This window comes from Budorcas taxicolor, chromosome 20, assembly GCF_023091745.1.
Source record: "Budorcas taxicolor isolate Tak-1 chromosome 20, Takin1.1, whole genome shotgun sequence".
Taxonomy (NCBI): domain Eukaryota; kingdom Metazoa; phylum Chordata; class Mammalia; order Artiodactyla; family Bovidae; genus Budorcas; species Budorcas taxicolor.
In genome coordinates, this window is record NC_068929.1 from 66,885,429 (window position 1) to 66,910,081 (window position 24,653).

General features: G+C 40.3%; 1 protein-coding gene across 1 annotated transcript in view; it reads left to right on the forward strand.

The window, feature by feature from the left end:
• The window catches only part of SEMA5A (semaphorin 5A), a 359,057-nt gene that overhangs the window by 56,383 nt on the left and 278,021 nt on the right, over positions 1–24,653 (forward strand). The window contains exon 3 of the mRNA XM_052659173.1: positions 15,617–15,662. Within this exon, the coding sequence (XP_052515133.1) occupies positions 15,617–15,662 (46 nt within the window). The remainder of the gene's footprint in view (positions 1–15,616; positions 15,663–24,653) is intronic.

Genomic DNA, 24,653 nt, shown 5'->3' on the forward strand with positions numbered 1-24,653 from the left:
TGGGCTGTGTTTTCTATTCTAGAGCAGGATATAATGCATCGTGATTACTTGATGGCAAAGAAGGGAGTAGGCAGACTTGCTTAACTGTGTGACCTTGAGCCCATTTGAGAGTCTAATTTTCTTCTCTTTAAAACTGATATATTTATTTCTATTCCTTTCAGCTGTTGTGAGGATTAGGTGAAATAATCCAGGAAAAGTGATTGTCACAGAAACAGGCATCCTGTAAGCCCGCAGTGGTGGGGAAGCTGTGTGGGTCTATGTGGGCTTTGGCATATGTGCACATCTGCCTTTCGGGCAGATATCACTGGGTGTGGAGAATAGCAATTTTACCTAAGATACACATGGGGAGATTAGGCTCAGAAAGTTTAAGTGGGAATGTGAGCCAGTTATCAAACTTTAAAAATAACCCAGCCGTCAGATTCCTGTTTGGGAGGGCTTGACCTAGCAAAAAAGGTTTAGGTAGCAGGTGTATATTTCAGAAATCTTTAGTTGTTTAAATATGTAAGTGGTGAAAAACTACAATGATAGTCTTTTTATTTTTTGATAATTAGTACTAGGCATTGTAAAGCCATTGCTGGTTTATTGGGTGGTTATTACTATTAATTATTATTGTTGGGTGGTTTCACTTTATACCAGTGGTACTTTATGTTCCTGAAACTGAATTCAGTTAAACATTCTTTGTGTTCCTTGCAAAAAGTTCTCTTGTTTGCAAAACAAAAACAAAAAGCAAAACAAGCAAAATCAATTCAAAAACCACATCTCTTTAGGTGATTTGTGGCTATGTGGTACCAGAGGTAGTTGCATCTGAATTCATGCAGTTTCTGGAAGGATCCTTAAATTTATCATTTCCAAGATGCACATTATCTTTCATATTATTTTAAAAGCATTGATACTCATATCCTATTTTACCCATGCCTCTTTAAAAATTAAAGATGTTTGTATTTTCAGTGATGAGACTCAGGCACTTTCATTTTAGAGGAAGTAGAAAGTACTGAAAAGCATAAAGAAAAAACACAATTTCAGAAATAATTGCAGTTAACCTTTCCAGTTATTTTCCCACAGTGTTTCATTTCTATTTGTTTATATGTTGGGACAATATTTTATGGATGGTTTGTATATGTTTTTGCTAAAAAAGACCTACTAAAAACAGTTTCCATTTTGTGTGTGTATATATATATATAAACACATTCATATATTTATGTATACATATACATGGGCTTCCCAGGTGGCGCTAGTGGTAAAGAACCCTCTACCATTGCAGGAGACTTAAGGGATACAGGTTCGATCCCTGGGTCAGGAAGATCCCCTGGAGAAGGGCATGGCAACCCACTCCAGTATTGCCTGGAGAAGCCCATGAACAGAGAGGAGCCTTGCAGGCTGCAGTCTGTGGGGTCGCAAGGAGTTGGACATGACTGAAGTGACTTAGCACACATGCACACATGCACGTATACACACATATACGTCTATATATGTATACATGTGTGTGAAAATTTCAAATGAAAGGCTATGTTGAAGGCTTAGAGGTTTTTGCATGGATAATTATAAAAGTAATGATAATAATTCACAGTAATAATATTTCACAAAGTTGGTTCAACTTCCAGTTTCACTGTGTATAGGATTGTAACAGTAGATCAAAGGGAGAGTAACGACATTTTCTTCTCCCAATGTATCTGTCTTTGGTGTTTCGGCTTAGTGTATGGATAGCTAGTGATTCTGTATTGAATTCATGTGTTATTCCAAGTGGCAACTAACTTGATCTACACACCAAAAGGTGTTTGACAGCAATTAGAGTGTTTACAAATCAGCCATATTTTTGTAAAGTGTAAAGCCATACAATAAATAGTAAGAAAAAAAGAGTTTTTTCCTCAGAGAGAGCATGAGCTTCTTTCAGCTTTTGTTTGTTTCTTGGTCTTTCATTCATTTTCTTCTGATAATTTGTTTTCTGATTATCTTCCTCTTCTCTAACAAGCTTCTATGTAATAGAAACTTATCACTGAAGAGCACGGTCTTGCAATCTATGATATTTTGGTAAGAACACTCATCTCTGAGCTCTTACACAAGCACTTGTGAGTCCAGGAGGCCCACCCATCTGCCAGTGATTGAGAGGACAGAATTGAAGCCCATAGACCCAGTACTGCTGCTGCTGCTAAGTCGCTTCAGTCGTGTCCGACCCTGTGGGACCCCATAGACGGCAGCCCACCAGGCTCCCCCATCCCTGGGATTCTCCAGACAAGAATACTGGAGTGGGTTGCCATTTCCTTCTCCAATGAGTGAAAGTGAAAAGTCAAAGTGAAGTCGCTCAGTTGTGTCCGACTCCTAGAGACCCTATGGACTGCAGCCTACCAGGTTCCTCCATCCATGGGATTCTCCAGGCAAGAACACTGGAGTGGGTTGCCATTTCCCTCTCCAGACCCAGTACAGGGTTAGGTAAAAAATTATAATTGATGACAAACATAAGATTTATATATATCTTGGGGAATTTTTTATTTCATTTAAAAAAAGTTTTTAAATTTTAAAATTGCATCACACAATGGGAACTTCATAAAAATATTAATTGAAAAGGTAATGGGGTTGCATGGGTTTCCTTGCCCACCTGATTCAACATGGGTACCAGCCAAGAGTTGTGAATGTGCCTTGTATAGAGTCCTCTGACTTACCATTATGGTCAATGGACTAGTTCCATATTTTGAAAGAAATTTCTGTACATATCTGTGTGAAAAATAGTATAGATTTCAAATCAGCATGTTTTCTATCAAAAACAAAAGCTAAAATCTACCTGCTTTCAAGGCAGAGCTTGGTCTCTCTTACGTTCACAGAAAATTGGTCTTGAAACATTTGTATATCATTTTAGCCCACTGTATATTATTATATATATAATATATATATTATATATATATCATTTTGCCCATGATTTGAATCTACAAAAACAAAGATAAAAAGAAAAAAAAAAAAGATTAACTTGCTTTTTGTTATGCTGGTACTGAATTTTCTTTAAGTATTCCAAGCATATAGTGTCATAAGATCGCTTTAAATGAATGGGCAGGCATCTACTCAGTGTAAATTTCTCCTTTCAAAATGATGTTGCTGTTGATTAAAAACAAGTGGAGCTAAATTTTGAAGTCATGTGTCACCTTTGAGATTTGACCAATACAATGTTCTCCTTTCTTGATGGCTATAATTCCTATTTTTCTTTCAAAGTTTACCTTGGAGTTAATCTGTTGGAAGCAGTCTATAATTAAAAGAAAAACTGGAGACTTTTATGAGATCAGCAGTTCTCCTTCCATTAGCCACAACTTCTTTCCATTTTCCAGTTTATACAGTTAAAGGTAACTCATGCTGAGTGGAGTAAAATTAGCAATTAGGAGTGAATCCAAAAAGCAGTAAACCCCCATTGTGCAAAGAAATCCCTAGTAATGATGATGTTGACATAGTATTTATATTAATTATGACTTAGGAAGACAGCTGGTGATGAACAGAGGGATGGAGCTTTCATTTCTGCTTTTCGTTTTTATACCACCCCAGCGGGATTTTTTTTTTTTTAAACTGTACTCTAAGATTTAAATATTTCCTTTTTCCTGTTGGCTCTTGCTACATAGGTGTGTTTTCCTCTTAAGATTCTCTTTGCTTATCTTCCTTCTTCCCACCTTTCTTCCAATAGACCTATTTGGTTAATTAACCTAATCCGTGTTTTTTTTTTTTTAATCTGTTCTTTGTTTTCTTGCTTTGTTACATTTTGTTCAGTATTTACCAAACATCCGTGTATCTAAATATCACCTGGGACAGTCATTCAAAATGAAGGTTCCTCTGCCCCTTCTCCCAGCTCTTCTGAACCAAGGGCCTGGAGGGTGGTCCCAGAGTGTGAGCTTTTAACAGGCAGGTAGTCTGCAGACACTCCTGTGGGAAGGACCATCCAACCATTGTGCTCCTTTTGCTGTTATATTAAATAAACAAACAAACAAAAAATCTCTGCATTTTTCTTTCTGCTGGAGGTAGGGCAAAGAAGAATAAACCTAGCAGAATCGTTCCTTATTTAGTTAATATAGTCTTCCCTTTCCCCATATTCCCTGAATGATAAAAATTAACCAGCCTTTGAGTGCATGTGTGTGTTACAAGTCTTGAGTGTTGAGAGTTTTCTCGTAGTCAGTCCCACATGGTTCCATCAGAATTTATTAGTTCACATTGCTGCTCTTCATTCATCAAATATTTATAGAACCTACTTTGTGCCAGGAAGTATCTTAGTCAAGGGGCAGCAAGATGCAGCAGGGTGTCTACCTGGTAAAGACTTCAGATCCTAGGGCATAGGCTGGCAAGCTAAGGTCCCTGGGTTGGCCTCCTACTTCTGTAAATAAAGTTTTATTGGCACACAGGCACACCCATTCATTTGCACATCACTTATGGCTGCTTTCCAGCTTTCACTGCAGAGATGAGTAGTTTCCACAGGGCCACAAAGGTGAAGTGTTTGCTAATTAGCCCATGAAATATTTTCCTGACTCCTGGCCTGATGAGTATGGGAAACAGGAATGGTTACGTTCTCCAGGGAGGCCTGAGTAAAGAGCCTTGAAAACACCAAGAGGAAAGAAAGGTGAAATGGGTGTACTGAGAAGTTGCTTTTTCAGTTGGCCTTAGAGGTCTCCAGGAGGATCGTAGAACAGGGAACTCAGATGCTGAGGAGGCTGACAGGAGCTCGCCTTGACTGGACCTGTTAGTGACTGAGAGGAGGGGTAGGCGTAGGTGAGGCTGGGGCATTAGATTATGGAGGAGTGGGGATTTCATCCTGTAAAACTGTGTTTCCAATTGTGGCAGTCAGTAGCGTGGTCTGAGAAAGCTCTCAAGAATGCTGATAGCCAGGCCTCTCCTCAGAACATTTGAATTAGACTTTCTAAAAGTATGGGCTTCCCTGGTGGCTCAGAGGTTAAAGTGTCTGCCTGCAATGCGGGAGACCTGGGTAAGGTTGGAATTTTGATCTAATCAAGCTTCGGGTAATCCTCTGGCCTGGCAGACTTGGCAAACCTCTGCTAAAGACAGTAGGAGCTCTGGATATCTCTAAAGCTGCATATTTACAAGTGCATATTTGTAGCAGAGAGATTCTCCCACTAGACTGTGTGCAGAACGCACTAGCGTTTGAAGGTACAGATGGCAGTTGGGGGATCTGGGTCAAGTGACAGTACAGAGAATTTAAACTCAGGCAGTGATAGTGAAGATGGAGATAAGTCAGCTTTGAGACATCTTTGGGTTGATGGTGATTGATGGCTAATCATGATAGGTGGCTGAGAACAAGGATCAAAGATAAGATTTGGGACTGTGGTTTGAAACTGGCTTGTTGTAATGCCATCAGCTGGAATTGAGCATTTGAGAAATGAATTCGAGTTCTTCTATTATGAGAGAAACATGAAAAAGATCTCAGGTTTTACTAACTCTGAGATAACCCAGAAAAGTAGTATATATGGAGATAATTTGCAGAGTCAGTATTCCTAGGAAAGCATAGGTTAAAGGAATCATAAAATAATACAGTTGGTAGTTTTTCAAGGAAAAATGATCTCTATTAATTGAAAAATGGAAAGGAACAAATTAAATACCCAATGGACTAGAAAAGCAGAAGTCATGAGTTAAATTTAGAGCAGTAAATCATGATCCGTAATCTTCAAAGCACTTAGAAATTTGCACATAATGTTTAGAACATAATAAAGTTTAAATTGGGCTTACCTGGTGGCTCCATCAGTAAAGAATCCACCAGCAGTGCGGGAGACCTGAGTTCGATTCCTGGATCGGGAAGATCCCCTGGAGGAAGGCATGAGAGCCCACTCCAGTATTCTTTCCTGGAGAATCCTCATGGACAGAGGAGCCTGGTGGGCTATGATCCATGGGGTCGCAAAGAGTCAGACATGACTGAGCGACCAGGAACAAAATTCAAACTACTAATATTTTGTTGACAGTAATGATTAATAACTTTGTCCCTAAATATGCTTATGGGAAGAAGATTTTCCTGATTTCATATCTCTGGAATTTACTAACCACTAAAAATCCATCTCTGTTATTTGATTCTACTTGCAAAATAGTAAGAGGTTTCCATCTACTTGTGTGCCTTTTAATATTGGTATTTAAATATATAAGAGTACTATTAATATGGTTTAATTTTGGTTTTGATGTATTCTTTGGAACTTTTTTTATAGTAATCAAGACTTTCAATGGGTTTGAAATGGATTTTTTTTAGGATAGGTAATGAGATAAACCAGTATAATTTTCGGAGAGTGAGTACTAGACACATATGGTATTATAATAATATAATAATAGTAATAAAATCAGAATTACATATAATATGCTATAGCCAAAAGTACATGTATTTATTATTTTTCAAAGAGTGTTGGGAAAATTCTGACTGAAGAGGTAGCTCATAATATGACGATATTATACATTTGTCACCACACTGCAAAATATATTAGCAAAGTGAAAAAAAGTCAGTATTCAAAACCTGTGATCTAAATGTGATCCCACTATTCATAAATTGGTAATATTAAAGCAGAATTAGACTCCCAAAAACTTATGAGAATAGTACATTGAAAAGATATTTTTGGAGTGGTTAAAGTAACAGAAAATAAAAGCTCCTGAAATTTGTTTAGAATCAATCAGCGTAATGAAAATCTTAGGAATAGCAATTATAGATAGGTTGGTGAACTAAGTGAGTTGGTTACATGCTGAAATTAAATCTTCATATTCTTAAAATTTTGATGCGATTGAAATATTAAATATTTAAATGTAGATAATTAAAATAATTTTATGAAAACATTTTGTGCTTTAAGAGATATAGACACTACTTTTCTTTAGCTTCAAAGTCACACATTTATTATATTTTAATCTTTAAGTCTGTCTCTGCAACTATAAATCCGTGTGTCAGGTAAGAAGTCACAGTGTCAGCCTCTGTGCCAGTGGAATATTGACAACAGTTAGGATGGAATCGTGCACTAATGGGAAATCACAGAACAGGTGAAGCCGACTCAGGTACAGGTGAGACTAGCTTCACTCTCAGATTTACCCAAATGGTCCCAGTTTATGTGCAATGGGTATTTTGTTTTCAGATTGTTTCATCATCAGTAGTGGTCTAAACTTTAATAAACAACAAACACGGGGACGCTAGTGGTAAAGAACCAGCCAGCCAATGCCGAAGACATAAGAGATGCTGGCTCGATCCCTGGGTCGAGATCTTCTGGAGGAGGGCATAGTGGCTCACTCCAGTCTTCTTGCCTGGAGAATCCCATGGACAAAGGAGCCTGGTGGGCTTCAGTCCATGGGGTCACACAGAGTAGGACACGACTGAAATGACTTAGCGCACACGCATGTACGTTTCTATCACTGTTGTTTAAACCATTTTTTCATAGATTTCCTTGCTTTTCTGTAAGGAAGTCAAGATTTGCTTGATTTTCTTAGTGCCAAGTAATTTCTTAATTATTCAATCTTCTGCTCCTCCATTATAAGCAAGCCTCTAATCTAAATGTTCAAAAAGAACCTGAAATTATTTCCTTTGATTTTATAACTATATTCATCGGAGACCAATTGAGTTATTCTAAGCGAATGTCATTTTAAAACACCTGTGTCTTTCATAATTAATGGAGGTCAGAGTTAAGTTTTATGGTGTCTCTAGATAAAATGAATCATTTAGTTAATATGCTCATGAAGGCTCAACCTTTTCTTTAATGCTGGCTGAATTTTATTACTTTACATGAAGACACAAATGAACTTCTTCTATTAAGGCCCTGGCTGCTCCCTCAGAGAATATATTGTTGTGCTTAGTGATTTGTTTCTAATAGGCCACTGGGGTATGTGATGGGAGGTGGGAATGAGTTATTCATTCCTATAATCAGTCAGAAAGAAATACACTCTGGTCAAGAGGGAGACCATACACTCAGATATTTAGTGGGGGAAGGATGGAGGAGCTTAAGAACTGTCGGTTTGTGTCTGTCAAATTCATTGGCTTTGTGATTTGAATTATTCAGTTTACTGGATCTATGTATTCCTCATCACTCTTAAAAGTAATACAGTTATTACATTTGAATATGCATGTCAAATTTTATTCCATACGTTTGATAAAGAGTAAGTTCAAACCAAGAGAAGAAAATCTCATAGTTTTATTGGCTATGGCCATAAAATTGAACCTTTACAGCCTTGTTAAACCCTTGCTTTGTACTTCGGTAATGAGAGGTGGGACATGGCAATAGAGACCAGCTCCCCTAAGCTATGTAACTAAAAGGCTCTTAGAATTTAATCTCTTAGCCTCCTGCAGCACTGCCTTCTCCCTGCAGAACGACGATATTCCTCATTACTACCTATTTACATCGAGGGGTGTTAGGAAGATTAATGAGGCCACTTAAATGCTTGGGGTTGCTCAAAACACTGCCCGAATAGAGAATCTGACCTTATGTGAAACATTTGCTTAGTATTCCCTGCTGGCTGGGAGTGAGAAGCATTATTCCTTCTTGCTGGAAAGGTTGGTAGCCTTTCTCTTGAACCTCACACACATTGTTTTCCCTTCTCTGTGTGCTCTCAGTTGTGAGATAAACTGATTGCCTCTTCCATAAAGCCCCTGGAGAGCAGCCTCTTGCAGGGAACCATAGATCTTACTTTGGTGCCTGACTGACCCAACATCTGGGAGTATCCATTTTTATATTCCCTTTAGAAGGTTTTCTTTCTTTTTGTAACCTTTAACTTCATAGGTCATTCACCTGAACTGTGATGGATCAAGCTGTCATAGAAGATTTCTGGTCCCTCATGTTGCTAGCTGTACTGGTATTTTTCCAACAGCAAAAAAACACACTTGGAATTATACTTGGAACCAAATAGTTTGATGAAAGTATTTTGAGAATGGTAGAATCCACACTGTGTTTTTGTCAGAGTCAGGTTCCAGGGAGGTGATTAGGGAATTCCACACATTTTTTCATGTATATTTCATCTTTTATTATTATTTTTTTAAACTGTTGAAAATCATGATAGATAAAGTGAATACTAAAATGTATAATACTATGTATTTCTAATATGGAAAGGTCTAGTAAGGCATTAAATTGTCCATTGGTTTGTGTAGACATCATCATGTATTAAACAAATATTTGAAAACATTTGCCAACTCTTTCTCACAAAAATCAAACAAGTTAAAAAAAAAAAGGCAACAAAACTGTAACCAGCCAACCAACACAAAAAGAGACCATAATTAGACTTTGAGGCTATTTCAAATTATAGATAATTCTGATAATACCAAATTAAAAATGTTCAAATCAACTTAGTCAACTGACTTTATGATTAACAGGTATTACATATAAGTAAACTATTGAATACATTTTCTTACCTCTTTTGTATGCTGAAATTTCATTTAAGATTGTTGAAGTATGGTATTCAGTTGCAGACAATAAAAATACACCTGAAAAGTGTTAGGAATTTATTGAACTATGTCATAATAACAATTATTTCATTAGACGGTCATATGATGATCCACCTCTGTTGCTCATGTTTTATCTCTGAAAAAGGTCACAGTCTTTTAGGAATCTGTGTTAAGCATATTGACAGATTATATAGTTTTGCTCTCCCATTTCACAAAGGATGGAACTGGGACACTCTTAAGTGTGGTTAGGCAGTTTCAGGAATAATTCATGTGAAATTAAGAGGGAGAAGAGGCACCATCTAATGAGTCAGACCTGTGGGATTAACATTTTCTCTTAATGGGGAGATATATGTCCCAGGCAGATCACAGTCCCAGAGGCGAAACTCATTTACCTACAACTGAAAGCTTGTCATGAGTAGTGCCAAGACTAGAATTATCTCAGAAACATTTGTAAATGCACCTGTGGATGAACAATGATGACATGAAATGATTGTTCTGTAAGAATGATTCTTCCTTATGTGCATGTTTGCTGTAAGTTAAGTTGGAAAGAGGACACTGCATGACTGATTGGTGAGGCCGTTTGGCACAAAGGCCTTCAGTTTAGTTCAGCTCAGTCACTCAGTCGTGTCCAACTCTTTGCGACCCCATGAACTGCCACACTCCAGGCCTCCCTGTCTATCAGCAGCTCCTGGAGTTCACCCAAACTCATGTCCATCGAGTCGGTGATACCATCCAGCCATCTCATCTTCTGCCGTCCCCTTCTCCTCCTGCCCGCAGTCCCTCCCAGCATCAGAGTCTTTTCCATTGAGTCAACTCTTTGCATCAGGTGGCCAAAGTATTGGAGTTTCAGCTTTAGCATCAGTCCTTCCAAAGAACACCCAGGACTGATCTCCTTTAGGATGGGCTGGTTGGATCTCCTTGCAGTCCAAGGGACTCTCAAGAGTCTTCTCCAACACCACAGTTCAAAAGCATCAATTCTTTGGCGCTCAGCTTCTTCACAGTCCAACTCTCACATCTGTACATGACCACAGGAAAAACCATAACCTTGACTAGAAGGCCCTTTGTTGGCAAAGTAATGTACCTGCTTTTGAATATGCTATCTAGGTTGGTCATAACTTTCCTTCCAAGGAGTAAGCGTCTTTTAATTTCATGGCTGCAATCACCATCTGCAGTGATTTTGGAGCCCCCAGAAATAAAGTCTGACACTATTTTCACTGTTTCCCCATCTATTTCCCATGAAGTGATGGGACCGGATGCCATGATCTTCATTTTCTGAATGTTGAGTTTTAAGCCAACTTTTTCACTCTCCTCTTTCACTTTCATCAAGAGGCTTTTTGGCTCCTCTTCACTTTCTGCCATAAGGGTGGTGTCATCTGCATATCTGAGGTTATTGATATTTCTCCCAGCAATCTTGATTCCAGCTTGTGCTTCTTCCAGTCCAGCGTTTCTCATGATGTACTCTGCATATAAGTTAAATAAGCAGGGTGACCATATACAGCCTTGATGTACTCCTTTTCCTATTTGGAACCAGTCTGTTGTTCCCTGTCCAGTTCTAACCGTTGCTACCTGACCTGCATATAGGCTTCTCAAGAGGCAGATTAGGTGGTCTGGTATTCCCATCTCTTTCAGAATTTTCCACAGTTTATTATGATCCACACAGTCAAAGGCTTTGGCATAGTCAATAAAGCAGAAATAGATGTCTTTCTGGAGGGACAGCAAAGTGAGGAGAACTTTTTCTAATCACAGGTGTTTCTCTGAATCCTAATAACCTTGGATAAACCACACTGCACCCCTTACTTTGCAGAAAGGTCCAGAAAAAAATTGAGGAGTTATATATTCTCTAATGATAACCTAGCTCCATCATTCTCCATCATTTTTTTTTTAGGTCAAAACTTGAGAATGGGTTTAAAAAAAAAAATCGCTACCTTGCATCTTGTAACCCAGAAAATATCAAAGGAAAAGTTCAGATTTTTGGTGCTTTACTTCATTAAGGTTTGAGACATCGTGATACTAATGATGGTGATGGTATCTCATAATTACTGAGCTGTCTTTCCTAGTAAGCCTGCTCCTCTTCTCTGTCCTGTGTTTTCACCTGTGCCATTCTTGATTCCTGATGAGATGCTTGTGAGGGCAACATAGTTCTCAGTTATCTCGGAAAGGAAGAGTAAATGGTTGAAATCCACTGGTAAGCCCCTCAAACACTGCTGAGACCTGCGGCAGATGTGGCCAGTGGAGCTGGATTTGACTGCAAAGATGTAGACTGAGAGTGTGCCAGGCTTGTCATTGTCAGTCAGTGTCTTCCTACCGTGGTCCATTTGGCTGCTATTATGAAACACCACAGACTGCGTAGCTTATAAATAACAGAGATTTATGTCTTACAGTTCTGGGGGTTGGCAGTCCGAGATCAGTATACCAGCCTTGTGGGATCTTGTAAGGGTCCTCTTTTAGTTTGCAGACAGCTGACTTTTCACTGTGCCCTCACATGGTGGAAGGGGGAGGGAGCTCTCTGGAGCCTTTCTGGTCAGGGCACTAATCCCATCCATGAAGGCCCCACCCTCATGACCAAATCACCCAACCTCTTAGTACCATCACCTTTGAGGGTTGGATTTCAACGTATGAATTTTGGGGAGACGCAGACATTCAGACCATAACATTTCCCTCATGAACAACACCTGAAACGGCACTCGGGATTTTCAGAGAGAGTGCTCACACCTCCTTCAATCCTCACCACAAGGAGAAAGACGACTTTGAACTTTACTTAGTTTTCCTATTCATAGCTCTACAGAGCATCATGGACACTACCACCCTCTTTCCTCAATGGTATGAAGCCTTCCAGCTCTTCCTTAGTGTATGAGAACTGCCTTTCTAGAAAGTTCTCAGAGATAACACTGTAGTGTGGGTGTTCATCCTTGTATGTGTTTATGTGTGTGGGACAGGGGAGGAAAAAGAAAGAAACAAAGAGAGAGAGAAAGAGGTGGCCTTGCAATATTATCAAAGCTCTCAAGTAATTTATTGAGGAAGAATACAAATGGCTTCTTTATTGGGAACATTTGCAGGAAAAAAAAAATTTTTTTTCTTAAAAGAGCCAGTGAGCTTGAAAGAGTGTGACCACTGGGTCCCAGAACCATGACCAGATAAACAATGTTGTCATCTTTTCCAAAAGCCCAGTGGTGCCACCACCATCCCCCCTGACAACAATCCCATCACCTGAACACAGAGATAATCACACCTGCTTATGCCTGAAACCTGCCTTTGCTGGAAGGCAGAAATGCTCTTTCCTTCTCCATCAGTTCAGTTCAGTTCAGTCGCTCAGTCGTGTCCGACTCTTTGCGACCCCATGAATCGCAGCACGCCAGGCCTCCCTGTCCATCACCAACTCCTGGAGTTCAGTCAGACTCACGTCCATCAAGTCCGTGATGCCATCCAGCCATTTCATCCTCTGTCGTCCCCTTCTCCTCCTGCCCCCAATCCCTCCCAACATCAGAGTCTTTTCCAACGAGTCAACTCTTCGCGTGAGGTGGCCAAAGTACTGGAGTTTCAGCTTTAGCATCATTGGAGAAAATGATGAGAATTTCAACATGTCTGGAAATGTTAATAATTTCTGTAAACTACCTAGAAGTAGTTACTGGTAATTAAGTGCTGGCCAGACACCATTCTGTTTCCCTTTGATTTAAACCTCAAAGCAGTATCAGCAAGTAGATGGGACCATTATTTCCATTTTATAGATGAAAATTTGGAAGCATAGTATGCCTGGCTTCCCTCCCCATGTAGTTTGGTGACAGAACTTTGGCCTTTGCACAAATATCCTCCCTCGGCAAAACTGCATCCTGTAGTGGAGGGGCATTGACGTCTGGCAACTTCCTGTATCCAGAAAGCCCGTGATGAAACCAACCTGCGGGTAGGGAACCATGGTGCTCCTAAGAGGCTGTGAGTGCGTCATGGCCAGTAATTGCCTCTGGTGCCTCTTGAAAGCCCCTCACCTCAAAGGTTTATCTCTGGGTAGGTAAGAAAGTGAAAGTAAAGTCAGTAGCTCATGTCCGTCTCTTTGGGACCACATAGACTGTAGCCTACCAGGCTCCTCCATCCATGGGATTTTCCAGACAAGGGTACTGGAGTAGGTTGCCATTTCCTTCTCCAGGGGATCTTCCTGACCCAGGGATCGAACCTGGGTCTCCCGGATTGCAGGCAGATGCTTTACCGTCTGAAACACCAGGGAAGCCCTGGGTAGGTACACATTTCTAATTTCTCCTAGAAGCACTGTTTCACATCAGGTGAGATCTTGGCAGCTCTTTGTATACAAGCCAGACTTCAGCGGTGCTTCCCTTGGCAGCCTGACTACACGCCTCCATACCTGCACTGAATTCATCTTCCTTCCCCTGCAGGAAGATGTTTTCTATTGGAGATCTTGCCTGTCCATGGTGCTGGACTACATAGAAGTAGTCCAGCTTCCACATTCCCTCTTCAAAGGCATCCTCAGTTCTGTGTAGTAATAGCGTTAGTCATTCAGTTGTATCCAACTCTTTGCGATCCCATGAACTGAAGTCCACCAGGATCCTCTCTCCATGGAATTCTCGAGGCATGAATACTGGAGTGGGTTGCCATTCCCTTCTCCAGAGGATCTTCCTGACCCAGGGGTTAAACCCAGGTCTCCTTCATTGCAGGCAGATTCCTCACCAGCTGAGCCACCAGGGAAGTCCTCTGTAGAGAGCTATGATTTGACTGTAAGAAAAGAGATGGGAATGTTCCCTCAATGGCTCTGTGGTGGAGGTGCCATGTATCATGCACTTTATTGAGCTGGCCAAAATGGAAAAACCTGAATAAATGTTTTGGCCACCTGCGTATTTCAGGGGCTGAATTGGAGGCACAGAATGGGCATAGTGAGCATGCCATTGTAGTGGTGGGAGAAGCCATTTTCAGCGTGCAGGGTGGCACCTTTCCCGTGGAGGGGGCACACACTGTGAGAAGCCTGAGTGCCCCGGGGGCAAGGGCCGGCCCTCCTGAGACCACCTGGAAAGTGAACTAAGTCCCCCTCTTCCTCCAGCAGTGTCCACCTGCATGTTTCTGGAGCTGGAGCCATCCCTGTTGTTTGTGCCTGCCATCTGCATCCCCACCATAGGGATGTTTCCTGGTTCTCTCAGGGCTATGCCCATGGCCTGTTGTGGCTGCCCCTTGTCACCTCTTTGGGACAGCGTGCTCACTTCGGACATCTGTCCCCCTCCACAAAAGAGTGAAAATCATTTACATTTGTTTCTTGCTGGTATTGGGAGAATTGGTATTCTCTTAGTACTCTCTTACCTTGGGCTGACCCATTATAACAGTATCCTCAGCTTCTCGGAGACCCCCTCCCTGCACGCATGCGTTCTTGAGGTCTGCTCTCCACTCTGTGTCAGTTTCTCCCTGCCATCACTGTTCACCCCTGGGCTGACTGTCCCGTCCATCCGTCCCTGGGATGCTGCCTCTGCTGCCCCAGCTTCTCATCTGCATGATGTTAAGATGTTCTTTCATGACTTAAGTTGGAGACCAATCTATTGTTTCTAAATGCTACAGCAATATGATCCAAAGCTTCATGTGGCCATATCTACATTTTTCTCCCGTGCTCTGCTGATCTCTCTTGCATATTTCATTGTTTTTCCTCTTTATTGTTGAAAGCTGATCATTTCCTTTTCTCTGATTCCCTGTTTCATGCTTAGGCAACCAGAGCTGATCCTTTCAAACCCTTGATAGCAGATAGACAAGCTCATGCTTCTGAAGTTATCGCACACAGAATCCATCCAGCAAGGTAGAGAACTATAATACTCAGACCATTGAGGAATTCAAAACCTGGATGTATTTTAATCATAAAACATGGTGAATACAGGTAACCTATCAGGATGAAGACTTACAAAGAGTGGTTTTGTATAGTCTTGCTGAACTTAAACTTGGTTTCAGAATTGAATACCCACGTCCTTTTGTCTGAATGGAATTCCATGAATTCAGAGAGCTAGTTAGTAATTTACACTTACCTTAGTTCCCACCTCCTTATTCCTTAGCTTTCTCGCCAATCTCAAATGTGTGTTTCTGTTGACTTCCTAAATGTCTCTTTGAAATCTGACTTCCAAAGAAAACTGTGTTACACACAGTCTTAGCAGGAGATTGCTTTGGAAGCCAAAAATTGCTGTTGTTGGTTTTTTCCTTGTTCTCATATTTTTTTTAAGAACTGTAAGTTTTTTAGATCTGTTAAAAATGAAACTGTTCTCTTTTTGTATTTTGTAGAAACTACCTCTTCAGGTTACAGCTGGAGGATTTGTCTCTGATCCAGGTAGGTGCAATTTATTTTTCTCGAGGTTTTGTTTTCCATCCTAATTAGCTCTGTGTTTAAGGGGGTGAAGACAGATGTACGTGAAGGTATAAATCAAGTCAGAGGAGGTGTTTCTTTTCTCATAGGGTCAGGCCACAGACCTATTGGCTGACCTATTAGATAGGAGTCCTCTCACCTGCTTTAATTCCCAACCAGCCCTCTTTCTTCTGAGCAGCCTCATTTCTTTTCATGGAATCATCCTGACTTACTCTTTGTCAAATGAAAGCTAATTCAATAGATATTTCCTCAAAGTTAGAGAGTGACCTTTCCTCCCTAGTTAATCATTGATTATTCAGTTTGATTCATCCAGCCATCATATTATCAAAATCAGCTCACTTAGAAAAACATCTCTGTTTCTTCTTTATTATTTGCAATTAAAAAATATAACTATGGCTTAAAACCACATATGATGCAGAATTAGTGATGATAGATGAAAATGCAGTTTACCTACTTTTTTGTGTGTGTGGTTTAGAGGAGGAACCTGAGATGCTTAAGCCTGAACAGTGTATATTTTAGGGGCAGATCTGAATCACAAAGACCCTTTCAGTCTTTAGCAGAGTCTCTTGGAGAAGGACAGGCTCGTGGCATAAATATCTCCTCTACCAAGATTCTGGAACTCCCCGTGAAGCACAGAATCCTTGGGCTGTATATAGTTGGGAAAAATTCTTTAACCACCCTCACGTACTAGAGTTCTAAGAAGTGATTGGCAAGAAGTTCATGTTATTTTCTTCTCTTTGTGATGCTGGTATTCGTGAACATTCAGGAAACTTTAGAGTTAGGATTTAATATGAAATTTAAGTTTTATTTACCAGTACCTTAACATAAGCCAACCCCCACAAGAAAACTAATACCGGTAAACACTTTGAAGAGCCATAGAGCTGGGTTTGTTATCTAGTTTCATAACTCCCAGCAACTGTGGGCTTTCTCATCTGGAGAATAGCCACAAAACAATACCCACGGTCATTGCTGGAATTAAATAAAGTGGTGTATGCACAGGAGTAAGCCGTAGTCGTTTTGTAACAAATGTTAATTGCTATTGTTTTTGAAAGTGATGACAATAAATAATAACTTCTTAAATCATTTCATCACAGTGGACAATGAATCATCTCTCTACTGCAATTTGATGTATAACTAAAATCTTTGAGTTGATCATTAATGAAATTATGAATGTATTAATAAGAAATCAGAATGATCAGCAGCTGAGCCAAAATAGCATTTGATTTTAAATCATCTTTTATAAAATATGTACATTATTCAATAGACAGGGTTATTCTAATTTTGATTCTCATAGTATAATATATTATTTGGCATCTTGTATGTGTTGAAAAAGTGAGATGTGTAGATCTGTGTGTTTACAGATATATATGTTTCCATATATATATTTGTTGATTTCCTAGGTTCCTAGCACCCTTGGCTAAGAAGGTCTAGAAGTATTGTCATTCCAATAGCAATGAACACACTGAACGGTATCTAGTACTTGGTTTCTAAATGTAATTATCCATTAAGAAGAGACAAGGCTTCTTAGAGAAGTAACTGATTATAGAGTTTTGGCAGAGAAAGTCCCAGATAAGCCTGGAAGACTTTGTTGTTTCAGAAATTAAAGGATTATTCAAAGAATGATGAGAGCAGGTCAAAAGGATCTAAGAGCCAGCTTGATGTAGACTCATTGAAGAAATCTGGGACAGTTTGATTATTAAAATAATGATAGAATCAGGTTATAACACATTGAATTAACTAAGAATCCATGAGTAAATACTAACATAAAAATACACGAATGAGTAAACAAATGAGACAAAGGGAATGCTTTGCCTTATTCTAAAATACCAACTAAGAAATAGTGAATGAATGATTTAATTAGGAAATTATCATTTGGCAATGACACATGAAAAACTTGATTCAGGAAAAATGATCAATGGAGGCTCAATTTATGAGAGAGAGTTTGATGATGACCACGATATCTGTATAGTCTCAAAGTCTTTACCTATAGAATGCTTATTAACTATAAGAGGAAAACTTGTGACTTGATCCTGAAGAAGCCTGGTCACTACTCTGATAACCAACTAGTGAAGGTGCTTTCCCTAGTAATGGGACAAAGAGTTAGTATAAGCTTCCTGATTAGACGCACTGAAAAGGCCACAGCAAGATTTCCATATCACAGTCAAAAATTATAACCAGTTTCATCATGAGGAACCATCACACAAACCAAACATGAAGTCCATTCTACAGAAAACTTATCTCTACTCTTCAAAAATCACCATCACCAGAGGCACAATGACCAAGGGCACAACAAGTAAGAAGGGCTGTGCCATCCTAAAGAGAAAAAACACATACGTCACGCAAATGAAACTCTTGATTAAAATTGCATCTTGGAGCAGGAAATAAGTTTTTTCTTGCTATAAAGGACAGTACTGGGACAACTGGTGAAATTTTAATGTCTGGGTAGAAGATAGTAGGAATGTATTAATATTAATGTCCTGACTTTGATAAGTGTAATGTGGTTATGAAGGAGAATGTCTTTGTTCTTTGGACAAACCTTCTGAGATAAGTAAGGGTGAAGTTTCATTTCTGAAACTTATTCTGATTTTAAAAATTACTGTATGTGTATGTATATGACATTATTGTTGCTCTTCTGAGACCCCATGGACTGAAGTCCGCCAAGTTCCTCTGCCCATGAGATTCTCCAGGCAAGAATACTGGAGTGGGTTGCCATTTCCTCCTCCACGGGAATCTTCCCCACCCAGGAATTGAACCCACGTCTCCTGCATTGGCAGGCAGATTCTCTGCCACTGAGTTGCCACGGAAGCACAGACATAGTGCATAACATGTATGTGTTTATGTCTGTATATGTTCACACACACATGCATGCATGTAAAGAAAAAGGATCATAAAACAAATGTGATAAAATATCAATGGGTAAGCTCTAGAAATCTCAGCGAAGGGTTTATGAGGGTCCATTGGGCATTTCTTACCAAAAATATCCATATAATTTGAAAGAAATAATGCAAAAAATAAGGAGACACGTTTGTCGTTACCGTGTGTATGATGTTATTTTAGGGACAGGGGAACTAACTGTACTTTCCCCATTGTTGCTTCTTATTGTCATGACTGACTTTTGGTAGAAATCAGGTTGAGGTTATTGATGAAATAAGCATTCTTATAGAGAGAGGTTTGAAAAATTCATCAGCATCACCACCTGGCAAGAGAGAGCACGGTCTGCTGACACAGAGTCCAGAAGGAAGGCAGGGACTTCCTTTGTGGAGGCTTTGACAGCACAGTCCTCATCACAGATGTCAGATGTGGCATTGTGCTCAGTACACACAGTGTGACCCTCCTCTGCGACGATTTGTGGGTGTACATGGTGCTCAGCTTACTGCAGCTTGGAGACTTCTCTCGAAATTCTTCACACAGACTTTTTTTCTTACACGTCTGCAGTTAAGTTGTCCTTTTGATTCCCATGAATATTTTATTTCAACTTAAATGACTTTTTCGAAGGGTAACAGTGGGCTTCCCTGGGTGGCTCAGTGGTAGAGAATCCGCCTGCCAATGCAGGAGGCATGGGTTAGATCCCTGGGTTGAAAGATCCTCTGGAGAAGGAAATGACAACTCACTCCAGTTTCTTGCCTGGAGAATCCCATGGACAGAGGAGCCTGGTGGGTTACAGTCCATGGGGTTGCAAAGAGTTGGAGATAACTGAGCGACTAAAAAACAACAAGGGTGACAAAAAAGTCTTGGCGTGCTGATAAAGAAAGAGCTATAGTGCCCAGCAGAGACATAATGTGATCCTCATGGGAGTTTAAGGAACTGAACTGAACTGAACTGAAGGTTATCTGATGGTCACATTGAAACAAGTAATATGAAGCATTATTTTTAATTGAGGTATAGTTGTAGAATATATGTCAAGTGAACAACATATTGAATCACAACTCATAATTTTTAAAGGTTATATTCCATTTATAGTTATTATACAATGTTGAATATATTACCTGTGTTGTACAATATATCTTTGTAGCTTATTTATTTTAACCATAGTAGTTGGTACCTCTTAATCCCCTTGAGGGGAAATTATTTTTAATAATATATTTTACTTAACTCATTATATCCCAAATATTAACATTTGAACATGCAGTGATTACAAAAAAATAATAAGCTACATTTCTTGATTTTAAAATCTGGTATGTGTTTCACTCCTAGAGAATATATGGATTTGAAATAGCCACCATTCAAGAGTAGAAAAGCTCTTTCTGCCCAGTTGGACTGTGCCCTTTGAGATCACGAGGAGCAGTAGCATTTATGACTTCCACGCCTTCAGTTATGTTGTAGAAATAGTATTTCCTCCAGGGACCACCTGGATTTGTTGAATATTTTAGGCTATAAATTTTATCCTCTCCTCTCTCTTCATAGATAGAAAATAATTGCTTAAACGTGAGAAAATGATGGAACAGAGCCCAGAAAGGAAAAGCAATTAGCAAAAACAGTGGAGAGAATCAGGGCTGAGAATCAGTGACATTGACAGGAGGGCCCACTTCCAGTTGGCAGCTGTCTTGGGATACTTCCTTGGGTCTTGGAATGACAAGTTGCTCAAAACTTCCCAGACCGGGGGCCACTTCCCAACTCTCAGCATCTACTCAGGTCCTCTTTCTCACGAACAATTTTAATCCCATTCTCTTCTCGATCTAGAAGATGCCAACTCTTGGGTCTCACTTTAACTGTCACCTCTTTGTAACCCACCTTGAATCTATTTGGGCTGATGCTCCTGGAATGTGTTTCATAACCTCAGCTTTTATTCTTGATGATTTCCTCTTGTCTCAGATTGAAATTATCTCTGTGTTCTGTGGAGCGTTTGATTTCTTTGTGTCTTCAGGATTCTATGAAAATTGATCCTTGTATGTAGTCATCTGGCAGGTGATAGACTGGAGACAAACGTCTGTGAAAGTCTGCATCCCTTGATACTTAATAATATATTCACTCTGCAACTTGTTAAGACTTTATCATTAACGGGGCATGGGTGAACTTCATATTTTTGTCCTTAAATTCAAGAGAAGGAAAGTAATGACATCCAGGGACTGGAGAAGTGAAGAATGCCTGCTGAAAGTCATGCTGAAATGCACGTGTGCACGCTCCCACCCTACAGGAAAATTCTAGGACAGTATAATTAATTCCTGACTCTGACCCATTCCTTTCTTTTTACATGCCAGCCACCTGGCTGCTCCATCTTACTCTACACTCTTCTTCTTCCCCAGATTCTTCTGCTTAAACGCTGTTTTCGGATCAGTAATGAGAAAGCAGACATTGAACAAGGTTCCTCTTTTGAATTTCTATCTCGTGATTTTCACAGAGTTCCAGAGCCTCCCCCTGAATTTCTGATCCCTGAATTCAATGCGCTGATGCATGTTCTGCAGCCAGCAGTTTCCAGCCCCACCCCTCCCCCCCACCACAGGAGCACTGTGAACACCCTAGTGCATCCGCCCATCTCCCCTTCCCCACATCAGGGCAGTCCACACACAATGACTTGCTGGTCCCAGCACAGTGACGTGACGGTCCAAACTTCCATTGTTTAATGAGGGCTCTAGCTCTTGTTCCTGCCCAAGGGGTGAGGGATGGGTTGAAGATGCAATGCTGGTACATTCACAGAAATCAGAGCCTGTTATCCAACCACCATGGTTGGGCTTCATGGTTCAGCTTGTGGAAATGCGTGGAAATCCACAAGTGAGAAAAATGGACTTTTGTGAAGGCTTTAGGATGAGAGAATGAACTGTGAGGTCAGGCTGCCTGATAAGCCTGATCCTGACCGCAGTCTGGAACTGGCATCAGCAGAACCCTGAATCAGAGTTCTTTTCCCCCTTTTCTCCCTAACAGAGTCAGGACAGCACTAGTGGAGTTTCTAAAGCAGCCAAAATTTGAGCAAGGATTGGGTTGGGACTCGATTACTATTACTCCCAGTGAACATTATCTGTCTGAGGTAAATCTCTTAGCATCACTGCAAAAATATTCACCTATAAATATGCCATGAGCTAGAATGGCTCTATCTGGAATATTTGTTGTGATTTTCAAATATGCATACCTTAAAGTATCAAAGTGAAAGACCCAGAGGAAACAAAACCTGTTTTTCATCAATGACCGGAGAATCAGATATTCATGTGACATCATTTATAAGGCATCTTTCTGCCAGCAGCCTGTGATAAATCTCCTTGCAGCTCACCGTGTGCTGAAATGTAGCCTTCACATCTTGGAAACCAGTCATTTTCAGGCACAGGGATAGAGGGCATGGAATTTCCCATCAGGCGTCTCTCCTACTTCTTGTCATAATAACAGATCCAACTCTTCAGCATCAGTTTTTATTTCTTGCCTTGATCACAGCAGTTATTTTCTAAGAACAAAGCTTTCTGGAAAATGTAAAAACACAGCTGGCCTCAAGAGGAATTGACAGCGTTTGCCCATCTGGGGTTGTGCCTGGGATGGCCCGAGGTAGACGTGCATTGAGCAACCTCCTACGAACACTGAGAGACCGCAGCTCATTTAACCTCGATATCTTCTTAACGTACTTTGGGGAAATAGCTCAAAATCCATTTTTGTATTGCTTTGTTACTGAGGGAAAGGAATTCACAGCCTGTTTCTCACTCACAACTGCTGGAATAAGCAGAAAAAATTGAAATCTGTGCTCCAATTTGCCACCTGCCTTGCTCTGGTTTCTAAATTGAAAACTGTTAAGTTTCTGACGACCTGGTCAATATTGGTAGAGAGTTTGCTCCAAAGTTAAGGTAAATGTTAACTTTGTTTCTTGTATATTTAGGTTTGGGGAATTGCATTTCAAGTCTAGTCTATTTCTAAGCCAGTATTTCTCAATTAGGGGCAGTTTTACCTGCTGGGAACATCAGGTTGTCACCACTGGAGGGAAAAGTGACAGTGGCATCTAGTGGGTTAAGATCAGAGATGCTGCTAGACTTTCTGCAGTGCACAGGACAGCCCCTTGCTGCTCAACCAATGATTCTCTGGCTCTAACTGCTAATAGCACCAAGGTTGAGAAACCCTAGGTTAAGTGATCACTGCCTTGGCTTCTGTGTGTTTTGAGGAAGCCGCTTTTCAAGTCTGCAGTGTCAACATTATTGGATTAAATCTAGAAGATCAATGCTTGGGAATGTTCCTCTTTAGAGTCTTTCATATATTTAACCAAACACATGCATGAGCCCTTAGTGGCATTTCTAAAGAAGCTGCTAGGGTTCTTGAGTTTAAATTGCTTCCTTTTATTAATAATGAAATTAACTTTAAAAACAAATTGAGTCCATTTATAATATCCAAACCCTCTCTGATGGGTCATAACAATTTGATACAACTTCCCTCTGTTGGAATTCTTCTGTATGATTTAAAGAATGATGTTTTAATTAATAATTTAGAATAACTATTCAAGTAAGATATTCACATTGATTAATGTTTTCAGTCTTGTCTTATATTTGTATTGTATAAGGGAAGACTGGTCTCCCGTGTGGTCCTTAAAAATCGTGATTCTAAATTTTCTTTCTTTTCTGCCTTTCTTTGTAAAACGTGTCCTTGAAATCATACTGTTGTAGAAGTGACTGGGATTTTAGAGATTAAAGAGCTTAGAGATCTTTATGATAAATTTTGAGGGCTCTGAAAATGAAGGCTTGCCGAGAGTGGTTAGGGTTTTATGGGAACATGGCCATGCCCATTTATTTGCATTTTCCAGCTCATGATTATCCTTAATAAATCTTATTGACACACAAACACACCCACTCCTTTGGATGTTTTCTATGTCTGCTAGATCAAGCGGGTTGACCAGTTGTATCAGGTACCGTCTAGGCTACAAAGTTAAAGTATTCATTGTCTGACCCATTGAAGGGGTTCGTCACCTGTTACGGTACCTAACAGGTGGTACAGATGAAGAGCTCCGTTAAACGCTTCCTGAATGGGTGATTGAACACAGTATGATGTGCTGTGGTTCTTTGTTTCTGCTTTTTTTTTTTTTTGGACACTGTGTAGTTGATGTGTTTATTTCGACTCCTTGGCCAGTAATTTTCACGGTCCTCCCTAGGCTGTGACCCATAGGTTGGCAACCCACAGTGTCTCCGTTTGGCCCCAGACTCTTGTCCCTTCCTTCCACTCTCTTGGTAAATGTTTCGCATCAAGAGCTGTTTTATCTACTCATTTGTCCAAACACTTTACTCTCCTTTTCTCATAAGTTCCTGGAGGATTTAAAGTTTCTGGTGTATATTTTGTATAAAGTGAAATGAAAGTCCCTGAGTTGTGTCTGACTGTCTGCGACCCCATGGGATTCTCTAGAATACTGGAGTGGGTAGCCTTTACCTTCTCCAGGAATCTTCCCAACCCAGGGATCAAACCGAGGTCTTCCGCATTGCAGGCGGATTCTTTACCAGTCGATGAGGACTAAGATTTCACTAGTTTCACAGAAAAGAATCACATTGAGTTCATGCTATTAACAAACAGCCCTTCATTCCTAGTGTATATGCACATATCAGAAGTTTCTTACTCACATGATGACTGTCCAGGGCAGCAGCTGTGGGGACTCTGTTCTCTGCTGCCATCCAGGAACCCAGGGGGCTCTGCTTGGGGTGCCTCCAGCGCAGCATGGAAGAAAGGGTGGAGGATGGAGCAGAGAAGATCTGCATGGCCCATGCCAGGAAGTGGCATGCCCCCTTCTGCCCAGTGGCCACTAGGTCACACAGCCTCAACCAACTGCAAACAGGCTGGGATTATAATTTGTCCTTGTACCCAGAAAGAAGCCAAAAACTGCGACCTTCACACATCGCCAGGCATTAGCATTTTCTCTCAGAAGGTGCTAGGAAAACAAGATTAGCACCTAGGGCTGTGCTTCACAGACTGCTGTCTGCCCCTGCCCCCGAGCATTCCAGCCATTCTGATTTTCTAATGTACACACAGATTTATCCACGCCGCCAACATTTCTGTAAGTAACAAAGC